This window comes from Epargyreus clarus, unplaced genomic scaffold (genome assembly GCF_041222505.1).
Source record: "Epargyreus clarus isolate Ecla_fem2 unplaced genomic scaffold, WU_Ecla_fem_2.2 ptg000031l, whole genome shotgun sequence".
Taxonomy (NCBI): Eukaryota; Metazoa; Arthropoda; class Insecta; order Lepidoptera; family Hesperiidae; genus Epargyreus; species Epargyreus clarus.
The window spans coordinates 9,837,246-9,861,663 of record NW_027332236.1 but is presented as its reverse complement, the minus strand read 5'-3'; the positions used below and the strand labels follow the sequence as shown (position 1 = coordinate 9,861,663).

Here is a 24,418-nt window from a genome sequence, read left to right as displayed (position 1 = left end):
AACTCAGTTATACACTTTTTTAAATAGTAATCAGGTTATTAGATTATGCAGTTTAATAAATGATACCCAGTTAATAGCATCATGAATCTCATACCTATTAAACGTAGTAGCTATACCTAATTCACTATGTAATTACTTACATACTTTTGTACCTACTTAATAAGTATTGCGCTAAATCTAGCTTCTCCTTAAAATTGTTCAATCGATACAAAATTTGATGACATAATTTTAGTTCCAGCCAACCCCTGCCAGACAAGATGTCCTTTTATGGAAACGGAAATACGCTGTGTAAACACACTACACGCACACTATTACATGATGTTGTTGTTCCCTCGAAAATACATCAGATCTGTCGAAATATGTTACAATCCTATATTATTTTTATTATATTTGCGTGTGAAAACATGTCTGATATAACTAATTTCATGTAAATCAAACAAAAAAAGATAAAAGCCATCCAGACTGTATCAACCGGCTGCATATGTGTGCAAAGAGTGTTTCTGTATTGTATAGGCGGCAATAACGACGTTGGCGACGTTTTTCGCACACAAACACAGTGGCTAGTATCGATTTTATTTTAGTGTCGTGACTGATCTATCGATAAGTTAAATGTTTTATTACAGTTGTACCGTTGTTAGCTTGCAATTGGATGCATCGTGGTTAATAAATTTATCGTATGACATTGGTATTTGTCTGTTTTGATTTAAATACCCATTTTTTTCCTTTTCCTTTTCTCCCTTTCATTTATTTATTAAAATGTTTATGGTTTAACTCAAGAAGTTTTTTTTTTTTAATAATATAAGAGTAGCAGACGAGCATGCAGTCCACCTGATGGTAAGTGGCTACTGCCGCCCATGGACGTCTGTAATCAACCCCAGATAGGATTAGATATTCCTACCTGAGGTCGGCCACAGATGCGCCGCTACCCCTGAGGACTAAGCTGGAACGCCTCGGAAAAGTCTATCTCCCTTACCACACCCTTCAAACCGGAACACAGCAGCGCTTAACACTGCTGTTATTAGGTAGAAATAGGTGTGGCGGTGGTGCCGCCGGAGTCGAACCACAAAGGGTTCTACCACCTTTAAAAAATATTTATAGAAAATTTCATTGTTATCATTAAATCAATAATTATTATAATTATTATTTCCATAAATCTTGAAGATAAATAATGACCTCAATTCAATAAAAAACAACTGATTCAAAATAAAATTAAAACTTGCCAAGCCCCTGAAAGCAAATTATGAATATAATTTACCTCGTACATCATATCAATTCCATTTCAAGAAGTGGTATTGTTATTTTCTGAAGATACCTTTTATTACAAATATTATAATAAGTCCTATAGTGAATAAATCTGATTTGAAAACGATTGGAAATCGAGGATATCGATAAAGGAGCTCAATTAATATTGATATAATTATCTTCTAGATGTAATTGAATAATATTCACAGAAAAAGGAGTCCGTAAGCACATAAGAGAAGAAAGATTGATTCAAATTTAGTGCTTTTTAGTTAATCTAGCACTCTAAATACAGTAGATTGAGAACTACTTGATGCCTTTGTTAAAATTAGGAATACTGTCAATTAACTATACATAAGGGTGAATAATTCTTATCACTTAGGGGTATGAGAAATAGATAGCAGCCGATTCTCAGACCTACTGAATATGCATATAAAATTTGGTGAAATTCGGTAAAGCCGTTTCGGAGGAGTACGGTAACCAACATTGTGACACGAGAATTTTATATATAAGAATAAACCTATATTAATAAAATAAACAATGCAGTATAGAACGATACGAATTTATTTTTAATTCTGCATGACAATTAAGCTTTTGATTCTGAAAGATAGATTCATGACTAAGAGTGTATTAGGTAAGTAAAATATAAATAGATAAAATTGATGGAATCAGCTTAAATAACTACAATGTTTGTGGCATGTGTCTTATTATACAGAAACCGACGAGAACTTCTTGCAAATTAAAATTCATACTGCGTTATCGATAGCGTTGTTTGTACATCCCTATTACCGAATGAATCATCAGCCCACATATTCCCGCAATGGTGATATAATGCAGCTACGAATTCATTGGTCGATACGCCCATGCGGCAGTCGAATCCACCAATCACAGGATGGTCTGGGGAGCGTCGGTACCCCGTAGCGCCGGTACTATATATAGGCGCCTAACGGAATTTTTCTGAATATTACCCGTTCGGCAAGCCTCTTAACCGGTCGCGCTGAACGTCGACTGACATAATTAATTAATTTATTTGTACGTTAAGTTCAACAAAACTCAATCAAAATGGTAAGTGTTAATTCTTTTCCTATTTCATCATCTTTATTTTAGCAAATTCCACATCTCCATGGTTAGATTGCGTATTTTCTATCCAACGCGCCGGGAAGCCATCTTGTCGGCGTGACCGTTCCCAATGTCCACGAGGTCGGTTGCGATGTTCCATTATTTGAATTTCGATTTATTTGAGCAAGATCGTTAAGTATTCGTGCTTTTCTCGCGTATCTTCTTGATTTGATGCGATATTGTTTTCTTTATCACTGCCAATGACACGTTGACGTCAAATTCGTTGAATCAAGGCTACTTCGCCGGTAGGGAGCCACGCCCCGGTCAATAAAATGTATCGATCATTTTTCAAGAATAAAATTATTTGAAATATCAATTCAATAAATAATTATGACCTTATTTTGAGGTGATGACGTGTTCGACCTCCTTGTGAATAATTCCATATAGGAATGATGTCACCTGTTTTGACTTACCGAGGCCGTCTCATTTACATTTTCCTGTGAGACTACTTAAAATTTAAATAATGGGCGTAGTCAATATTTTCACGTAACTTCATTTCTTCGTAATCGAAATACTTCTTGATTCGCCGTATCGTGTTATCTCGTACTGTTTCCGTGAATCAAAAATACGTGACAATCTATTGATTGTATTTTCTGAGATAAGTTCTTTATCTATTTCGGGTTATTACACGTATATTTTGTCGTGACCCCTGTCACTGACCTACCACCATACTTTTCACCGACCAATAAAAAAGAATTACGACGTTCGCTGGATCTAGCCAGTATTAAATATCCGTACATAAAATGCATCTTTGTAGTAGGTATTAACTACAAAACCCTGTAGGGAGCGACCACACATACGATCAATCAAGTACTTGTGCTTTCACTCGCCTTTCGCCGATACTTGACCGAGTTGCGCGGTGCATTTCATACTTTCTTTTTGTTATGGGAACCGTTTCTTTACGGTTTTTATCAACAATAGTCTACTTTTCTATAACTGACGGTGAATTTAAAATCTAGTATAAAGAGGTGCTTTAAGGTTTGATTGATCTTTCTTACATGTATAGAAATGATTAAATTTGTTTTTGAGACAATTTAATATCAAACCAATACAGCATTCAATCTATAATAAAAATAAATGTTTCTCAAGCTGAGGGATACTTCATCACTATGTGGTACTGAAGACATGCTTATATGTACATTCATATTTAAAAAAATTGCCCTCAGTGTAACTTTGCATATGGAAGACTTCTGGCTAGGAAGTCAAATCTTATCTTGCGTGGCAGAAACTATTTTTTCATTATACAGACTCATTTGCTACTGTTATATTTTAAGAAAAGTATTACAACATCCTTTTTGTCTACAGCGTGAGTGCATCTCCGTACACGTTGGCCAAGCTGGAGTCCAGATCGGTAATGCCTGCTGGGAACTCTACTGCCTGGAGCACGGCATCCAGCCTGATGGCCAGATGCCCACAGACAAGACCATCGGAGGTGGTGATGACTCCTTCAACACCTTCTTCAGTGAGACTGGCGCTGGCAAACACGTTCCCAGGGCTGTGTTCGTAGATCTGGAACCTACAGTAGTTGGTAAGTTACGCAACGGAATCTAGAATACTTTGTCAATTCAGGCAAGAAAATCTCTGAATTTAAATTGCAATTTAGACATAACCATCCAAATTTGAACATGGATGACTGAGACCAAATCACAACCTTCTCTTACTCTGAAATATACAAGAAATCAGTTCTGTAAAAATCCTAGGGCCAACAGTAATAAAACTAAAAAAATTTTTACCTTCATGGAGACTTCATGTTTCTATATTTCTAGACTTGTGTTAACAATTTTTTTTTTGTCCACAGATGAGGTTCGCACAGGCACATACAGACAGTTGTTTCATCCAGAACAACTTATCACTGGTAAGGAAGATGCGGCCAACAACTATGCCCGTGGCCACTACACCATTGGCAAGGAGATCGTAGACTTAGTGCTCGACCGCATCCGTAAGCTCGCCGACCAGTGCACTGGCCTGCAGGGCTTCCTCATCTTCCACTCCTTCGGTGGCGGCACTGGTTCAGGTTTCACCTCCCTTCTCATGGAGCGTCTCTCGGTGGACTACGGCAAGAAGTCCAAGCTCGAGTTCGCTATCTACCCCGCCCCACAGGTGTCCACCGCTGTCGTCGAACCCTACAACTCCATCCTCACCACGCACACCACCCTGGAACACTCAGACTGCGCCTTCATGGTCGACAACGAAGCCATCTATGACATCTGCCGCCGTAACTTGGACATCGAGCGCCCCACATACACCAACCTGAACAGGCTGATCGGTCAGATCGTGTCCTCCATCACCGCCTCCCTGCGTTTCGACGGCGCCCTCAACGTCGACCTTACTGAGTTCCAGACCAACTTGGTGCCCTACCCGCGTATCCACTTCCCTCTGGTCACTTACGCACCCGTCATCTCAGCCGAGAAGGCTTACCACGAGCAGCTTTCCGTCGCCGAGATCACTAACGCCTGCTTCGAGCCCGCCAACCAGATGGTCAAATGCGACCCCCGTCACGGCAAATACATGGCCTGCTGCATGTTGTACCGTGGTGACGTCGTACCCAAGGACGTGAACGCGGCTATCGCCACCATCAAGACCAAGCGTACCATCCAGTTCGTCGACTGGTGTCCGACCGGTTTCAAGGTGGGCATCAACTACCAGCCCCCGACCGTGGTGCCCGGCGGCGACCTCGCCAAGGTGCAGCGCGCCGTGTGCATGTTGTCCAACACCACCGCCATCGCCGAGGCCTGGGCTCGTCTCGACCACAAGTTCGACCTCATGTACGCCAAGCGCGCCTTCGTGCACTGGTACGTCGGTGAGGGTATGGAGGAGGGAGAGTTCTCCGAGGCCCGCGAGGACCTGGCGGCTCTCGAGAAGGACTACGAAGAAGTCGGCATGGACTCCGCCGAGGGTGAAGGCGAGGGAGCCGAAGAGTACTAAGCTGTTATGCGTTCAACACTACTTCGGAGCACTCACACCGATACATTCCGGTGATATGAAATAAAAAAATATAATCAAATATACTCCTTTTATTTCTACTTCCTATTCTAAGCACTACATATTCTTCCGGGCTAAGTTTTTCTAATATGAAAACTAAAATGTGACACACACATGCCTTTAATTATCTTAATTTACTTTTGGCCACAATATTATAAATTAGTAAAAACACACACACACAAGAACCCATACAATTTACACATCAAGTTTTGTACTTTTCCACATCAATAATAAATATTCTATATGGGATTATCTGACCTGTTCCACATAGCGTTTACATAAAATCTACTAGTCTAAAACAAAATTGAAATTCGGGCTCTGTTACTCTATCCGTTTGTGCTCTAGTCTTAAGTCTGGTTCGAAATTACGTGTTTATTCATTATATGTAATATGGTCTCGCATGAACTGCATTTCTCTGGAAGCTTCTAGTAAGTAGAGAAATCGCCGCTTCTATGTATGGGCTCTTTTCATCTTGCCGTTTTATGAGAAATTTAAAAAAGTAACATTACGATTATCACTAGGTACATGTTATGAATGGAAGTATAGTTTTTGAGGAAACCTATTTTAGAGATAATTGAACTATACCTCCGCCACGATGCGAAGAGAATTCATGTAAACAAACCGATATTAGGGTCATCAAAATTTTGGTACTGTAAAAATTACTATTATCCTTGTTTTCATTTTTAATTCAACAAAAAACTTCACAATTAAATTGTATCCATTATTTCTATACCTTATTACATGCAAAGTACTCTCACAACTTTCATATTGTTGCGTATAGACAAAGATGAATAAAATATCCTTATCAGTAAGTAAGTGAAAACCCTGTAAATAAGCGTATGCCAGGTAATAAGAACTTTTGGTTACGATTTTGAAAATTCGAAACAGTCCATCAAAAAAAAAGAGTACGTAAATTTCTTTACAACCCCACTTTTACTGCTTCATTTTAAATTAGCTGCATAATAATTGCTTTATAATCCGACTATTTAAAAAACACAATTGCGTTTCGTTTTATTTAAAGTAGCAAATAATATTTTTTGAAGTGTAAGCTGACATTTTAATTTATCCACTATTTTCGTAGTATATGATTAAATTATTATTTGAAAATAATTTTATTTATACTAATGTATAATATTTTAAATATAACTTTATAATAATAGTTCATTGTTACAAATACAAAAAAAAACATTTTGTTTTTACATTGACTGCTTAGCTATAACGAAACGCACTCTCCGAATTTGGTCGTGTTACAATGATGTTTACAACATGGCTGCTTACGATTACGAGTACTGTGCGTGTTAATATCTCTGTTATCCATTGTTATTTGTTTGTTAAATATTCCTGTTATAGTGTTGTTCTGTTATTTTGTTGAGTTTTTTTTTGTTTCGTTTTGTTTGTTTTGTTGTTCTTGTTATAATGAGTGATTCCCAACCGGGTCCGAGTGGCCTGCAGAAGTTTTCTTCTCCAAAGAAGACATGAGCGAGGTGTTCACTCAGTTCCTCGGAGAAAACAGTTATATGTAACATTTATAAAACTATCGAAGAAATGTGGCCAAAAGATAGTTTTATATACAGTAAAGATGTCGCAAAAAAAACTGCAGAAACTGCCGGCGTACATTTGAGTACTGTGTACCGAATAATAAAAGAATATCGAACTCATAAACGAGTTTCGTCACCGACTCCAGCTCCTAAAAAGGGGACAATAATGGACAAATTGGACGATATGACCTTGAGTGGAATTCGTAGGAAGGTGCACATGTTATTCTTTGATAACGATCCACCAACAATTGAAAAAGTTTTAAATTTAGTGAACGAGGACGACAGCTTACCAACCTTTAAAAGAACTACCTTTCAAAAAGTTTTAAATAAACTGAAGATTAAATATTTGAAACGGTCGAGACGAAGTGTTCTCATTGAAAAGGAAGAAATTGTGCGATGGCGCTTCTATTATCTTCAAAAAATGTTAAGGATGAGAGAACAAAGACGCAAAATTTATTATTTGGATGAGACTTGGGTTAACGAAGGTACATAAACAATTTTAACTTATTTTTTATATAGAATCAATCATTTCTGTATACTTATTGATCTTTATTTAAACAGTAACCATATAAATTATTATTAATAAGTAGAATTTAAATGTCATAATCAATATTTTATCACATCTTTGGCACACACTGTGTATAAAATTATTTATATTAAAATAATTTAAAGCAATAATATATTATTTGGTTTCAGGACATACAAAAAGTAAAATATGGCAAGACCTTTCCATTGAGTCTGCTCGACAAGCCTATCAGGAGGGACTCTCAACTGGCTTGAAAGCTCCATCGGGAAAAGGGAAGCGCTTGATAGTTGTACACATTGGTATGTTATCATCCTAATATTGTTAGCTTAAAATCACATAATTTTAGATGTGTGTTATCATGGAATTGAAAAAAGTTTTGTAAAAAAATAAACTCATGCATAGCTAATCAGGTTAACGTAAAAGTATAGTTTCTATGCCATATAGTCAATATATGATCACTAGACTGCTACATGTACTTTTCACATTTTAATATTTATCATTTTTTTATAGGTAACGAGGATGGATTTGTGGAAAATGCAGACTTAATTTTCGAAAGTAAAAAAGGTGAAGGCGACTATCATAGAGAGATGAACTCGAAGGTGTTTGAAGAGTGGTTCTCTAGAACTCTGGAAAAATTAGAACCAAACTCCATAATTGTAATGGACAATGCCCCATATCATTCTCGACGCTTGGAACGAGTTCCTTCTATGAATTGGTTAAAAAAAGACATACAAAGTTGGCTAACAGAAAAAGGTATCTCGTTCCAAGCAGAGATGATAAAAGCACAGCTTATCGACTTGGTAACACCTGAACGGGAAAAATACTCAGCATTTGTATGCGATACAATGGCGAAGCAGCACAACATTGAGGTATTAAGATTACCACCGTACCATTGCGAATTAAATCCTATCGAGTTGATATGGGGCCAAGTAAAAGGCCATGTCGCAGAAAAAAACAAAACATTTAAAATAATTGATTTAAAAAAAATATTAAGTGAAGCAATTAAATCTATAACTTCTGCGGCATGGCAACAATGTGTCAATCATGTAATTAAAGAGGAAAAGAAAATGGCAGAACTTGACGGCATTTCAGATAATGTAATTGACAATTTTATTATTCGAGTGACAGACAGTTCAACAAGTCCATCAAGTTCTGCCAGTGATGAAGAAGATGAATAATTTATTTATGATGGTATTCTTTCCCGTTTGATGTAATTCCCGTTTGAAGTAAATTTGATGAATAATAACAACATGTCTGTAATTTTGAACAAGACTCTTACAAACTATAATAATTACAATCTGGAGTTTACTAATATCTGCATTCTCTTTATATATAAAAGTACTAACTGGACTAACCTTCGAAATTTCTTCAGGAGTCTTATTCAAAATCTATAATGGGCGGCCAAAAAACCTTAAGGATTTGTATTTTTACATGATGTATTACATACTTGTAATTTGTGCTATTTAATTTAATCATTTTAACCCGTTCATACATGTAATAATAGCTAAATAAATATGTACAAAACTCCAAGATTTTATTTTTATTTTTAGTTACTACTAAACCAATTTCAATTTTATTTTCCAATCTACTCTGGGAGTAGAGTATTTACTAACTTACAGTCTATTTATTCTCTTAGAGTCCAAATACGAGAAGTGTACATATTGCCATGGAGGATATTAAACTACCATTACTCTAAATTACATTATTTTATTCATTCTGATTAAAATAGAATATCACACAAAATTGTATAAATTCACTTAATACGCATTTAAATGCTGATTTAAAATATATCTTGCGAGATTATTCTCGAAATCTAATTAAACTCAAGGTCAAATATTTATTCACAATATTTAATTCAAACCAGACATTAGGTATAGTGTATAGAATAGGATAGAAAATAACGGAAATTTTCTTTTATTTTACATAATATTATACATTAATAAATTGTGCTAATGAAAAAAGGTTATTGTTATATGCCCGTTATCGGTTGCTAAGCGACGATTGTTGGTAAACATTCTTCTTCCAATTTGGCTGGAGTATAGAGGAATCTAAGTTTTAGTCAATAAATCGGGGACATAGCCGCAACTTATTTACGAAAATATATGCAGCGACACCTACACATACAAGGTTAGATAAGTGGGTATATTAATCAATTTTGAGTTACAATTACAGTCTGTCATAGACCTACACGCATAGCTACACGTTAATCAAATCCTTGACGCCATCCTACATAAACGAGATTGAAAGTAATAGGTCCAAGAGCGTCAACTTGCCGAAGCGTGGGCGATCTGACATCATACGAGTAACGACACCGTATTTGGGTTGAAAGTGGCGAAGCCTCTGGCAAGTTATTATGTAGGTAGGTTTACGTTTACCATATGGTTACGCGAATATGGCCAATCTTCCTGCCCACTTAAATCTTGTAAGTAGGTAAGGCCATGTAGGTGTTCAATAAGGCTCGAATTTTTAATTATGAAAATACTTACAGACTGTACAATAATAAGTAATTTTAGGTATAAAAGGTAAAAATAGATCATTACAAACTAATAGATTGATAAGGAGACTAGTGTTTAAATACGTGGTTTGCATTTGTACTGAAAGATAACTATAAAATTGCTCTGTATTGAATCTATTGACTGGAATTTATTGCAGCTCTGTAGAGCTTACTGCCAGCGGCTTGCACATACGATTTTATGCAGTTAACACAACTGTAGAAAAACCGTAGTTAACTGTACTTTGCAGTTATGTTGCTAATATAGATCGTCCACGTAGAAACTGTAATCATAATCTACTCTGTTGTTCACTTCTTTGACACTATAATGGTCAACGCATCAGACCAGACGGAAGTAGCTTATTTCATAAATGATAACTACTGTATACGTAACGGTTAAATGGCTCGTATATGTAGGTATATACATGCTCGTATGATGGAACTCAATTCTTATATATGAGTCGACCGTCTTAGTACTCACTAATGATAAAGAATCTGTAATTCGCTTCAGACACAACCAATATTCTATATGGAATTAGTCCTCTGCTTTTACCAATGTTAATACATCGTTATGAAGTTCAGAATTTATATTTTACGAGTTTCGTTGGCTAATGTCGAAACCCAGAGGTATCAGCAATCGTAAGTAGTTCACAGTCAGGTACTCTATAAGTTTGATAGATAGATATTACTATGCACGGAAAACGTGGGTGCGTTGACGTGATGGTAACCGACTTCTGACATGTTGTACTCACACGGACACGGAGAAGTAGATGCATATATGATTGCATGTAGAAGAAGTTGTAGACATTATTTTGACGAAGTGCTAAATCCGATTTATTACGAACTTAATACACGTGAAACATTTATAATGTCGCAGTTGTAGAATTATAAATAGGTAAGTACCTAGGTACTCGTACAGAATAAATGGCAAGTGCTAGAATGTTCTGCATTGCATCTGAGATCTCTAATCTCATAAAATTAATAATCCTAATTGATATTATAAATAGGAATATGAGTTTATTTGTTTGCTACATTTTCACGCCTTAATTTTACGTCATGAAATTTCCTAAGTTACATAAGTAGATACCTATTATTTCTGAGAACGAAACTGCTTGAATTCCTAAGTATTTCTACTACACAAAAAATTGGAAATTCAGAAATCGATTCAGAAAGGCGATCTTTTTCCAACATACCGTGGCTCCTGCCGCGTTCTATTTCTGGGCAATGTTTAAGGTTAGAGATCATTGAACCTGTTAAATTTAACCGCGACGATACCCAGCTTCTACAAAGCTTTATGCGTTCATTGATCCTTCGTTTTTCAGTTTTGCCTAAACATTCAGTAAAAAATTAATAATGCGACGTTCTAGTCTATGTATCCTGTAATAAACTAAATAGGCTCATGTAAATAAATTTCAATTGTAATGACAAACTTAACTGCTGAATATTAAATTAACTAAGGTAACATTGCCGAACTATAAATTTAAATTTGTAGTAAGAGTGATATTAGTTACCGACGTCGCCATCTTTACTGTCTTTTTTATAAGATTGACGCATAGATTAGTAAAGATACTTCGCCGCCTTGAAATTAAATGAAGTCAAAAACGGCTTATTAGTAAGTTCTTTTTTTGAATTCTTGACACATAAAAACATTTTTAGAGAAAATTTACGAATAAATAACTTATACTGCGTAATTTACATAAATAAATAATTATTTCAAATATTTTAGGGACATCTTAGCACGGAGACGTGGCAAATAGTACATTACAATACGAGGACGAAAAATTTTTTTCTGACAAGTGTGAGTTTGCAGGCCGAGCCGCAGGCGAGGACTGCAATCACACGAGTCAGAAAAACATTTTTCGTCCGCGTGTTGTATAAAATTTTATATTACGGGGTCGGAAATGGGGGTTTTGCGCACGCGAAGCGTGCGTAAAACGTCCATTTACGCACGCCGTGATATAAACTTTTTTACGCAACTATTTCAAATCTCAAAACTGGGTACATTTTCTTCTTAGGAGTAATCTTTACTAATCTATGGATTGACGTATGAAATTACCGAGCAAGTTACCTGATTTAAGTCATTAGCGCCGCCTATCGACATTGGAAATCTGTTCAAATCTACATACATAGAACAAAGCTAGAGACGGTGACACTTCTGAGGATTATGATCGCCTTATAAAAGTTACCTTAATGGTATGGGAAGGCAGAAATATTTACAGGACACAAACATTTTGAATTAGTTTTCATAAATGTCCCATACATTTATGTGTCCCTTTGATGAATACTCAGCAATTGATTTGTCAAAATTAAATAATAAATGATTCATATAACCTTGTTTTTTCTGGTTAATAGGTCTCTTAATCGCGTATATTGAGGTCACATTGAAATTCATAACCTATTATTAATAAATAATAAGGAAAATGCAAACCAAACAACCAATAATGATATCACTTCTTTATTTAAATAACAACTCAATGTAATTTTAATATTGTAATGTCATCTATACTTAACTTTAAAAAAACTCTATTAGCTCTTCCAGTCGGTCTTTATAAACTTTATTTTAATGTAATTATGTAAATGTTACAACAAAATTATATTTTATAAGAAGATTCCTTCGATGTTTTATTTCTAATATTAGTAAGACTTTGTTCATTTGAACACGATAAAATAACTGTGGTCCGTGACGCACCCGCTGTTACAAGAATTGTTGTTTTGGACGAAGCATTAGACTGTATTTATATGGTTCTCGTATCATCGCTGAAATATTCAAGTATGTGTCATATCGTACCAGCATACCATATTGAACTTATTTTAAATAAGGGGCGCAATGTTCAACAGCAGAACAATAAAATACTGTGTTATGTTGATATTAAAAGCAATATTTTTAGAGTAATTTTAAGTAAACACAACTAAAGACTTGGTTAGGGTTTTAAGACCTTAAAATCACTATAAATTGTTAACTAGGTAATACAATCATTAATATCCTTATTTGGTTTTAGTTCTCACGTTTAAGACAGTTATGGCCCTTATATGTAATTATTAAATGTAACTAAAATACTGAAATATTAGTAAAATTAATAATCGATGCAATCTCATTACACCTTACAGTAAGTCTTAAATTAAAGGAAGTAATAAAAGTTACAATACCTATAAATAAATTACATTACAGTATAAAAAACTATTTTTGACAATCATCTATCATTTGATGAGATTAATAGGATAATAACATTTTTATAGAACAACATATAAACTTGTGAACGTGTGAATTGTATGTGTTTTTGCTCAATCATAGTTTTCTGAAATTAGATAGTAGGCACCAATATTAGCCAGAAGACAAAATATGCCACTTGTTTCCGAATTATCGAAACAGTGGTTGAAGTCACTCAATTCAAAATTTCATATACGTCGGATTCATATACAATGATGTTCAAAGTGATGCATACATTTTCGGCTAGAATGCAATTCTAAAGATTTGTCCACTCTATGGTGTATCTTCAATATAATCATATCATCTTTAATTACCAGTAAAAATAAACGATCGTATGGCACGCACAAGATAGTATCGACTATAATGACAAATTCATAGTAATAAAAACAATTGAATTGTTCAAAGTGTCTTCTTGAGGGAAGTTTTGTATTTATTTCAGACTTTTGAATTAAAAAGAATTATGTTTACTTACAATAAACCAAATAATTTAAATTTTATAAATTTAAATTAATTTCGATATACATGTACTATTCTGAATTACAACGTAAGTTGAAACTGTTTTAATATTAGTTTACATTATCAATTTAGAGATCTTACAGGACAAAATTCCCTAAAAAAATCTAGTCACACTGGTAGAAGAATCACTTCAATAATGTTTGTAGAAATAAATTATTGAATAATAATAAGTACTTTTTTAACAAAGTTTTTACCTTTTAATAATTAGACAAATAACTCAAACAATACTTAGACATTGTCTTTGGTCGAAACAAATAAATAATGCATAATTAATTACGAAATGTTTCAGGAACTGAATTTCTACTTTGGCCAATAATTAATACTGAAAAATAATTAATTTTACATTATTGGTGATGGTATACATTATTGGTCAATCAGCGTGCATCCCTTTGTGCAAACAATACCATTTTTTTTCTATATACTGGTTTAGTAGTTATAATTAAATTTACCAATAACCAGTCAACTTACGCCGTACAGAATAGCTAAATTACTATAAAAAATTTACTACAGAATTTCACAAAAGTAAATTACAATTGGCACCGTGACAACTTCATAAATACTATTAGAAAGACCTCTTTTTATTAGTAAAACTAAATTTATTTAACTATGTATTTATTTACTAGAGGCAAAGATTTGTAAGTGTTTATATAAAGGTGAATCTAAATTATGGGGTAAAAGTCCACGATACAAATCGTAAAATAACACGATCAACTTAACCAGAACTAGAATATGATCTACAAGCATACTGTAGCGTAGCTAAAACTTTGTTAAGGGGTTCAAAAGTGACGTAGTCAGGATACAATCTTTGGAGATTATTCTGATCGCCTATATTTTTCATATTCTTTCAATATTTGTCTATTAAGTCTTTGCAAATACTGTGATCAGACTTAGTATTGCGTACATACAGTAACCATACTATCCGAAAAATTGAAATTGTCCAAGTAATTAACTTATATCGAAAATTGTGTCGCTATATAATAATTATTTTATTTCTTCATTTAATGTCTCAAGAGGTTTTGTTTTTTTTAAGGTTAAATCCAAACTACAAATATTTTCAATAAATTAATTAGAAGTATCTCTGTAGGACTCTGTATCTTTTATGTTAAGCGGAGATTTACTGTTTTAATTATGACAAACTTTACTTTAAGCAAAACATATATTTAATGAATACTATACAACAGAATATCTTGCACTTTTAATATACAGAATGAATTAAAAACAGATAACCTTTGGAAACTCAGTTAATAAACATCCACTCTATACATATACAAATAAATAATAAACCAAGAAGGTTATTATAAAACGTAATTAACTAATTATAATAATTATTGCAATCATAACACGGTAACTATATAAGCACTTACTAACATAGAAGCTTTTGTTTATAAACTTCTATAAAATTGGAGAGTGTTACCATTCGTATTGATGTGGGGGCTGCAACCATACAAGTTCCACTCACCACGGGAGTCTCTCCCCAACAAATAAGGGGCAAAAATGCAATTATTTTAAAAGCAAAATTTAGACGAAGCCAACGACACCTCATATTTTAAAATTCGTCAAGCCGTTTGGGCTGCAGGTAGTGGGGAGCAAGGGAGTGCACTTGCATCCATCTGGTCGTAAAAGTAGATAGGCGAAGAAAACTCTAAAATGTGTATTTATTTGCGAAAAATAAAGCTCGTCAGGACCAAATCTGTGAAATGTGTATAATATATCAATGAAAAAAGATCGCCAAGAACAAACAGGAAATACGTATCCATCATCGAAAAATTGTTATACCACCCTGGAAATAATCCTGACGCCCATGATTGCAGAGCGTTCTAAAGAATGAGACATACATTAAATACGCTTAAAAACACTCGCTTCATATTACGTCTAAAATAAATAGGTGACGTTGATACCCAGGCACGCACCTTTGATTTTCAAATTTTAAATATGTGCGTATTAGAAATTAATTATCACTTGCTTAAACGGTGAAGGAAAACATCGTGAGGAAACCTGCATACCTGAGAGATTTATAAAAAAAATCTTAAAGTTATGAGAAGTCTACCAATACGCACTTGGCCAGCGCGGTGAACTATGCCCTAATCCTTCTCATTCTGAGAGGAGATCCGTGCTCACCAGTGGGACAGTAATGCGTTGATGATGAATGATACCTCCGGTGGAACCATGGTCGCAGACCCCATATGGTCACCGTTTCAGCTATTGCCATAACATCATACAATAACCAGCGCCACAAAAATTCTGCGTTAACAACATTAAACAATAATTTTATTTCAATACAAAATTTCTAGCATTTCTAGTTCTATATTATATTAATTACAGTTTTATTTGTCAAACGTTATATACTGGAAGTGATTCATATAGCTACGTATAAGTATATGCAATATTCAAGTTTGTAAATGTAGGTATTTGACTATTTTAATTATTACTTGTCTATATTCATTATTTATATTTAATTGTCTATGCAAATAATGATATAAATGTGCAAAAATAGAACAATTACCATAGAGCAGATATAAAAGAGAAATGTTATTTCAATGACTATAAATGAATAAAAATAAAATATAATTAAAATTAAAATTACAATTTTATGAATAAAGTTAAAAACGTACTGCTGGGAAAAGTGTAAAATATATTTAACTTTTTGGATATATTAAAACTGAATATATTTAACTGATTTTTATAGAATACTGAATAAAAATAAAATACGTATTTTTGTAAGAATACTTAGCAACGATTTTTACAAACATTGCCTCAAAAGACACAAAGTAACACAAAATACACACAAACACTATTATGAATAACATTTTATTTCATATCCGTTCTATGATTATATAATGTACCAACACTAGATATAATGTATCTGTGAGATTTACTATATCTAAGAATCCCTTCAATACTTAATAATCACAAAAATATTGCATATACTTAATAATAACAATCTAAACTTAATCATGATAATAAAATTTATAATATTTCACAAAAACTGTGACATCTATATGTAAATAAATTTATTTATTTATATATTTTAAGCTTAAGGAATGATTCACATCTACGGACATTTCTCGGTCAAGTATCTGGTAACCGCGCAATCCCGATACGTTCAATATCTGCAGATGTGAATAGCGCCTAAAACGAATAAAATAGCTTAAGAGAAATCTGAAGCGAGTATAAGACTATCAATTGAAATTGTCGAATACTTTTTGATTTGTTTTAGACGGACCTCTAAGGTCATGCAACACCTATTTCTGCCTAATAACAACAGCCTTAAGCGCTGCTGTGTTCTGGTTTAAAGGGTAAAGGACACATACTCTTCCGAGACATTCCAGCTTAGTCTTCAGGAGTAGCCGCGTATCAAGCCGATCTCAGGTAGGAATTTAATCTAATCTGGGGTTGATTACAGATGTCCGGCATGCCACTAAGACGGCCGTCTCATATGTAAATCAGTTGTTCGCTTACAATTGCAATTGATCATATCACGGTCTAAGACAATAAAACTAACATTTTGGTACAAAATCTGTACTTATTACATAATTAGCATAGTGCATTACCTACTAACCGTAGTACATACATATATACAGACAACGTGAAACAATATCCTAGCTAGCAACTTGTACGTAGAACAATACACGCGGAATTCACTCGATCTACCTTAAAAATAAAGGTGAAATTGGCGTGCTTTGGCACTTAGACAATTAAAATATTAGTTAATAATGATAATTTTAATTGCATGTATATCGCAGTACGGTACAATCTATAGTAAATCGCTTTTAGAAAAAAACTATCGGTTGATTTCGGATTTGTAGAGCGTTGTCTCTTTCACTCAGCTTTTGGTTATATTTTGTCGCAATTCGTCATCTTTATACAACTTCACTAAAGAGTAGTATAATATATAGAGTTGTAAATACCACTATTTCAGCAATAAAATAATTGTGGCATTCATAACAAAATTTGTTATAAAAACTCATAGTAGATATCTGATAATTCTAAGATTCCGAAGATAGCCGATCGTGACCGTGACGTCATAGATAGAAAAGATGATAATCTTTTTAGATCTTTTTAGATAGTTAGAATCTAAAAAGATTATCATCTTTTTCTATCTATGACGTCATGTTAAACTTAACCATATTGGTACAACCCATGAATTGCTTAACGAATTTGACGGCCAGTTAGGATTTTGCTAACATTAAAGTTACATATTTCAACCCACCATTAGATAAGTACTTCTTGGATGGGCACCTTCAGAGCAACATACATGCAAATATAACACTTATATACGGATTACATAACGGTGAATTCTGCATGTACATCATGGTACAAGTTGGGAATGACACTATCTATAACTTAATGAGGTGGTTTATTCCTACGTGGACACTGTTCAGGCGGCCGCTGTGTCTTCAATACACTGAAATATAAGGGATGATTAGTATTGTGAGCTTTTATATGTCCCACTGCTGGGCATGAGCCTGGGTTTGGGAATGACTGTAAGGACTGAAATGTAAACGTTCACTAATTCATTAAGTTAGTTATATTCATTCTTTTAGAAATGTTAGAAATTAGGATGCACAAACTTTGAATTTTACAAATATTTTGATTTCATAGAAAATTATATTATTAACCATTTCTGGGGCCTTGCATCATCCAATACAAAATATTTTTATATACTTGAATATAGATTAGGATCTGTATTTTTTTTTATTTTGTCTTAATATTTCTCATAGGTATTAAGAGATAAAGATTCGAAACCAATTCGATTTGTTCGCTTCGATTGTAAGACTAAAATTCATATAAATATTGAATGTAATGAATGTTGATAGTTTCTTAATCATGAGCATGTCTATGTAATACTATATTTCACATAATACTTAAAGTATGGCAACTTACTCGTGTCGGCCGCTAGAGGCGCGTGCTCTATATGTGTATCGTGTAGAGCACGCGGCGCTAGAGCGGCGCGGGGGGCGTGGCCGCGGGGGGCGGGGCCGCCAGCAGCGCCGCGAACTGCAGCAACGCCCCGCGGACCGCCCCCCGCGCCGCGCACGCCCGCCCGCTCGCCGCTAGACGGACCAGAGACGGGTAGATGTCTGTAATTGAAAATAGTAAAGGGTTACTATATACGGCGGGTAGATCTATAATTGGAAATATTAAAAGACTAGTAGACCTTAACATTATAATGTTTTTCGAAGGTGAAGTCATTAACTCCAGAGGGGTCGCATTCAATAATAAATAGAAGTATGATAGCCAGTGGCGGACTAAGGTCGTCGGAGGCCCGGAGCGGAAAGTTGAATGGAGGCCCCCAGTGTAAAAAGTTAAGTTATTCGCCAACAAATACATATGATTCTGGGGACCTTTTTTAACTTAGCATTTGTGTTTGGGGGGCCCCCAAGATCCGAGGCCCGGAGCAGACCGCCCTCTCCTCCCCTCTCCTTTGTCCGTAGAGATGATACATTTGAAGTTTTAAGCGCGACCAGTGTAAAAAATAAAGATTGTCACATTTTCGGTAATTTGTGTCCTAAAGTACGATTTGATTATTTTGACTCTTTAGGGGCTTGATTAACATAACGATTACGATAACAATACTCAAATATATAATGAACCAAAGTTCGCAATGTGGACCAATATTACATACAAATAGAATTCTAATTGGCAAATATATGAAAAATATTAGTTACCTATTAGTTTCTGCCACGCGACTCCGTCCACCTTGCCCGGCGGTGCTTTCTTCATCGACTCCGTTAGAGTTGCTATTGCTTTCAGGACGAACGATATTTCTGACAATTGATGCCTATAATTGTAAAAAAAATGTAAATATTAAGTATTCATTAATGGGATCACTACTTTGAACTATATTAATTAGTATAATTCATTCATTCTTTCCTTCATTCATTCAAAAATTAATTTATTTATAAAATCACTCAATAAGTTATACTAGATCTTATCTCAATACTTAAAGGATAACAACACAATATTCTACATTAATTATAATAAATTATAATAAAGATAAAATGAGAAATAGTGCATACCTTGGTAAGGGCTCGGTATTATCTTCGTCCCTCGTATACCTCGTGATAACCTCCTGGAATCTGTCTAGAAGAGGCATTATGGCTAATGGATCTGAGTCACCTGTAAAAAAAAACAAAAGGTTACATGTTACTTTAAGATACTGTAATACTTGCTACAATACAATTGATGAGATCTAGTCACGAATCATTAAAAAAAAAAAAAGTTTAAGAAACGGAGTGTTAAAAACATCGATGATAGAACTCTAGTAGAATAGAAAACTTAATAACTTCAGTAGAAGTGAAACATGGGGGATTTAAAGTTTTCTATTCAACTAATCAGACGGGCCATAGTAGCCAAAATTGGACGCGATGAAGAAAAAAAAATGGTTGTTACTTTCTCACCTATCGGTCTCTTAAACTACTTCTTATATTACCAGTATTAATCTACGATCAGATATATGTGTTTACCGTCACCGTCGGCGAGTGACTCGGCGTCGTCGAGCATGGAGAACTGCAGCAGCGTCTCGAAGCACGTGCGCGCGAACTCCTCGCGCTCGCGCAGCTCCTGCTCGTTCTCTGTTGGTATGCACGTTCTCTGTTAGTACGAGTATAACACATATTTGATGCACACACGTGTACATACTTGATACGTGATCATTGTTGTTCATGGAAATGTGATATATTTAATCAAACTCAATTAAGAGTTGGTTAACATATGCGTTCTTCAGCGAAATTAATATTATTTCGGGCGTCTGAGATAACAAATGTTCATGAACGGTGTATATCGAACCATTTCTCATGAGATCGGTTGTTTGCTCATTAATTACTTCTATAATATTATGTAAAAAAAAGGCCTGTCAAATATTAGAGTGTAGTAATTACTAGTGAACTAATGTATGTGTGCGTGTATTGACGGTCGTGGTGCGCGCGGGGTGGGGCGCGCGGTGTGTGAAATGAAATATTTTTATTTGTTGCAATGTGGTTACAATTTGATGTTGATTACAGACATATAAGAATCTCACATTTGCCACATGGTGGCCTACAAATTGAGTCAATTAAAATTAAAATTAAATAATAAAGTGAGCGTGGCGTGCGGTGTGTATGTGTGTGCGTGTACTGACGGTCGTGGTGCGCTAGGGGTGCGCGGTGTGTGAGCGTGGCGTGCGGTGTGGGTGTGTGTGTGTGTGTGTGTATGTGTGTGCGCGTGCGGTGTGTTTGTGTTTGTGTGTGTGCGTGTGTGTGTGTGTGTGTGCGTGTGCGTGTACTGACGGTCGTGGTGCGGCAGGTGCGCGTGCGCGGCGCCGGCGCGGACGAGCGCGAGCAGGCGGCGCGCGGCGCGGGGCGGGGCGCGGGGCGCGGCGCGCAGCACGTGCTCGCGGACCACGCCCACCAGCTGACGGCCCGACGCGCCGCCACCCACGCTGCGAACACACACGTCACGTGGGGTTAGGCTTGTAGCCAGTGTACACAACTCTACTGTTATAATAGAAACATTTTATTGTGATAGAATATTAAGTACTTATAAAAAATGTACATTATTTTAGAAAATAAAGAATATTCTATTCTATCCAACTTTTCTGTTCTAATCCCCCTTTATATTCTTTTGTTCTATAATTTAAACGTCATAAAATCTACTAATTTGCAATATAATATGACAACATTTAAATAATAATTCCCAGCTAGAGAAATAGTTATACCTGGTAACTCGTATCATCATTTTATGCTAATCCTTATATTGAATTTGGCTTGATTTTTAATTTTGCCCTGAAGACCCATTTCAAAAATTCACCCTGTATACTTACGGAGGTTCAAACATGAACGTCTCCAATACTGTCGGAAGTATGTCCCAAAACTTTTCATATTCATCGGGCCGTTCTCTCGCTAGGGGCAAGCCAGTTGCAAGGACCTGTAAAAACGTTTCAATATTAAACATTAATAATTTATTACAATATACAGACAATTATATTTATAAGACCTGATAATTTAATCTATAAACTGACGGTACCAATAAAAATTTTTTGGTAGGGTCAATTTGTCTTTAATTCTTCTGAAATTTATTTTAATTGATTCATATAAAATCATTGGGGTATGTTTATTAAAATTAGCCTTAATCTTAGATAACCGTCATATTTAGAATGAAGTCACAATTCTAAAGACGTGTCAACTCAGATGTGTTAAATCAAACGTTTAATAGTTTATTAGAAAAAATCCAATTTATGATGTCACAAAAGAGAACATTATTAGCTTACAAACACTAATCTATTATAAATGGGATTTCGCAACCACGATATAATGGTGCAGTGTTAGCACTAGCCTGTAGCAGTAGAGATGAGATCTGCGTGGCGTCGTCGGGCTGCGGGTCTCTACTGTCGTTGCTCCTCCGCCGCTTCTCCACGCCGCTCTTCTTCACGGCGGAGTGGAGGGCCTGCAGGGAAATCATACAATTCAAAGGTGGGAGAACCCTCTGTGCTTCGATGATACGATTTAAATTTAAATTGAATTTAATTATAATTTAATAAATACAATGTTGGTGGTCAATTGTCACATGTTTTCAAAATTTTGGCAGAACTCCCTGTAGTTCGACTTCGGCGGCACCACCGCCACACGTTTTTCTGTCTCATAACAGTCGGCGTTAGGCGCTGCTGTGTTCTGGTTAGAAGGGTGTGGTAAGGGAGACATACTTTTCCGCGGCGTTCCAACTTAGTCCTCAATGGAAACGGCGCATATGTGACCGACTTCAAGTATGAATGTTTAATCTAATATCCTATCTGGGGTTGACTACAGATGTCTATACGCGCCAGTAGCAACTTACCATCAGGACTGAATGCTTGTCTGCTAATACTATTTTATAAAAAAGACTAGCTGACCTGGCAAACGTTGTGTTGCAATATAAATAACAAAATGTTAAGGGTGAACAACCCTTATCACTTAGGGGTATGAAAAATAGATAGTAGCCGATTTTCAGACCTACTGAATATTTATATGAATGTTGGTGAAAATCGGTGAAGCCGTTTCGAAGGAGTACGGTAACTAACATTGTGACACGATAATTTAATATTTAAGATATAAAAAACATTCTGTTTTATAACAGCAGTGTCAAACACTGCTTGTGTCTATAGAAAATATCATAGACGTGATGTGTAAGCGAGCGTACCTGCAGCAACTCGGGCAGCTGTGCAGCGCTGGCGGCGGGCGCGGCGCGGTACAACGCGGCGGCCGCGCCCAGGCAGCGCGCCATGGCCCCGCCCCCGCTGCTGGCCACGCCCCCGGCGCCGGCACCGCCCCCGCACGCGCCCGCCAAGCGCAACAGCGCGCCGAACGTGCTCGCAAGCAAAGCGTGACGTACCAGCGCCTCCTGATGACGATATATGAAAAAGGTCGTAAGCATTTCATCGTAACAGATCATGCTATGCAACATTACTATATACTGACGGTATAGGCAAATGAACACGAATACGAAATGTGAATAACATACTCGTGTGTTGCTACATTACGACATTTTTTCCACTTCATGTCAGTTTTTAGCGCAAATCAAAGGATTATTCATTTGTATTTTACGACTTATACATACTACGCATTGTTCGGTAACTGATTCGGTAGATTGCGAACATATAATTGTCGCATAACAAATATTTTATCCTGTCATAAATATCAAATACAATCGCCAAACACTCGCCAAACACCAATAAACGTACCTTGTGTACAGTATCCAAACAGTGCAAGGCGTGCAGACTAACGGGCGCGCCCGCTCCGAGCGAGTCCAGGGCGGACGCGGACGGCTCCACGCTGCAAATGTTCGACAAACATTCGCCAAGCTTTTGTACGTCCGCTGGCGTGAAACTGAAATTATTTAAAGAACGAATAATTATAAAAAAAAATAATAATAACCTGACTGCTCAAAATGCATGTTACGTCACTCCCACATTTTAGACGAATCTAACGTAATCTAATATGTTACAATAGGTCAAATTCATTAGGCGTATTAAAGAATAAAAAAATAAAATTTATACGCTCAAAAACATTTGTGTGAATAAAAATATTAGACAAAAAATGGTTTTTTGTTTTCTCCAGAATCGTTGGTAAGCTTAGTCATGGACGCACACATACAGTTCTCACTAGACAATGTGAGATTGAAATGTTTATTACTATTATTAAAAAGTCACAAATGTTAATACACCTTTTTAAATATCTAAATAAAATAAAAAGTCCATACTTACGTGGGCCGTATGTTTTGGAATATGAGCGGGAATATTTGCACGAGCGTCGTGAGGAAGTTCAGCGACGGCGAGTACACCTCCACAGGTTTACCGTCCTCCGACGCTGGCGACAACAATATACTTTTATGATGTTATAGTAACAAGAAACATCTACAATCAATCATTGTATTAACGATTTGGAGTAGTGGTTGAAAGACGGTTTCTCAATCGATGTGCCGAGAGGTGCAAATCTCAGAATATTTCTTCGCCCCACTAATTTTTCAGTTATATGTTAGAAATAATTTATCACTATCATGGACATCTGCAATCAACACCAGACAAGACCGGATCCTCATGTGAGGCCGGTCACAGTTGCACCGCTACCCAGAGGACTAAGCTGCTACGCGTCGGAAAGGTACGTCTCCCTTACTACACCCTTCATGCCAGAACACAGCAGTGCTTAACACTGTTTTATTAGGCAGCCATAGGTGTGGCGGTGGTGCCGCCGGTGTCGAACCACATACAGTTCTACCTTTTAAGTGTATAAAGTTTACCAATCCGCACTCAGCAAGCGTGATGGATTATGTCCCAAGCCCTCCCACTC

General features: G+C 35.9%; 3 protein-coding genes across 3 annotated transcripts in view; 2 read left to right on the top strand and 1 right to left on the bottom strand.

Annotated features, from left to right (window-relative positions):
• The first annotated feature begins 2,142 nt into the window (after positions 1-2,142).
• Tua1 (alpha-tubulin) lies at positions 2,143-5,362 on the top strand. Its single transcript, XM_073089724.1, has 3 exons — positions 2,143-2,304; positions 3,664-3,886; positions 4,157-5,362. Exons 1-3 carry the CDS (start codon positions 2,302-2,304, stop codon positions 5,281-5,283), a joined length of 1,353 nt encoding a protein of 450 aa, XP_072945825.1. The 5' UTR covers positions 2,143-2,301; the 3' UTR covers positions 5,284-5,362.
• A 1,184-nt stretch (positions 5,363-6,546) lies between these two features.
• On the top strand, positions 6,547-8,934 carry LOC140754684 (uncharacterized). Its single transcript, XM_073089725.1, has 3 exons — positions 6,547-7,363; positions 7,575-7,703; positions 7,915-8,934. The coding sequence occupies exons 1-3, from the start codon at positions 6,886-6,888 to the stop codon at positions 8,580-8,582; spliced, it is 1,275 nt and encodes a 424-aa protein (XP_072945826.1). The 5' UTR covers positions 6,547-6,885; the 3' UTR covers positions 8,583-8,934.
• Positions 8,935-15,137: 6,203 nt separating this feature from the next.
• mon2 (Mon2 homolog, regulator of endosome-to-Golgi trafficking) overlaps positions 15,138-24,418 on the bottom strand; it is a 38,296-nt gene continuing 29,015 nt past the window's right edge. Inside the window, exons 30-40 of the mRNA XM_073089723.1 lie at positions 23,836-23,938; positions 23,314-23,458; positions 22,773-22,973; positions 21,933-22,043; positions 21,421-21,524; positions 20,888-21,039; positions 20,087-20,194; positions 19,640-19,739; positions 19,289-19,401; positions 18,504-18,700; positions 15,138-18,024 (exon numbers count right to left, since the gene is read on the bottom strand). Of these exons, the coding sequence (XP_072945824.1) occupies positions 18,561-18,700; positions 19,289-19,401; positions 19,640-19,739; positions 20,087-20,194; positions 20,888-21,039; positions 21,421-21,524; positions 21,933-22,043; positions 22,773-22,973; positions 23,314-23,458; positions 23,836-23,938 (1,277 nt within the window). The 3' untranslated portion in view covers positions 15,138-18,024; positions 18,504-18,560. The remainder of the gene's footprint in view (positions 18,025-18,503; positions 18,701-19,288; positions 19,402-19,639; positions 19,740-20,086; positions 20,195-20,887; positions 21,040-21,420; positions 21,525-21,932; positions 22,044-22,772; positions 22,974-23,313; positions 23,459-23,835; positions 23,939-24,418) is intronic.

Excerpts from the sequence above, each read along its gene's own strand:
- LOC140754684 (XM_073089725.1), top strand. The coding sequence starts at position 6,886 with ATGTGGCCAAAAGATAGTTTTATATACAGTAAAGATGTCGCAAAAAAA. Across the intron at positions 7,364-7,574 it reads TGAGACTTGGGTTAACGAAG|GACATACAAAAAGTAAAATA; the intron begins GTACATAAACAA and ends ATTTGGTTTCAG. Across the intron at positions 7,704-7,914 it reads CTTGATAGTTGTACACATTG|GTAACGAGGATGGATTTGTG; the intron begins GTATGTTATCAT and ends ATTTTTTTATAG.
- Tua1 (XM_073089724.1), top strand. Across the intron at positions 3,887-4,156 it reads TCTGGAACCTACAGTAGTTG|ATGAGGTTCGCACAGGCACA; the intron begins GTAAGTTACGCA and ends TTTTGTCCACAG.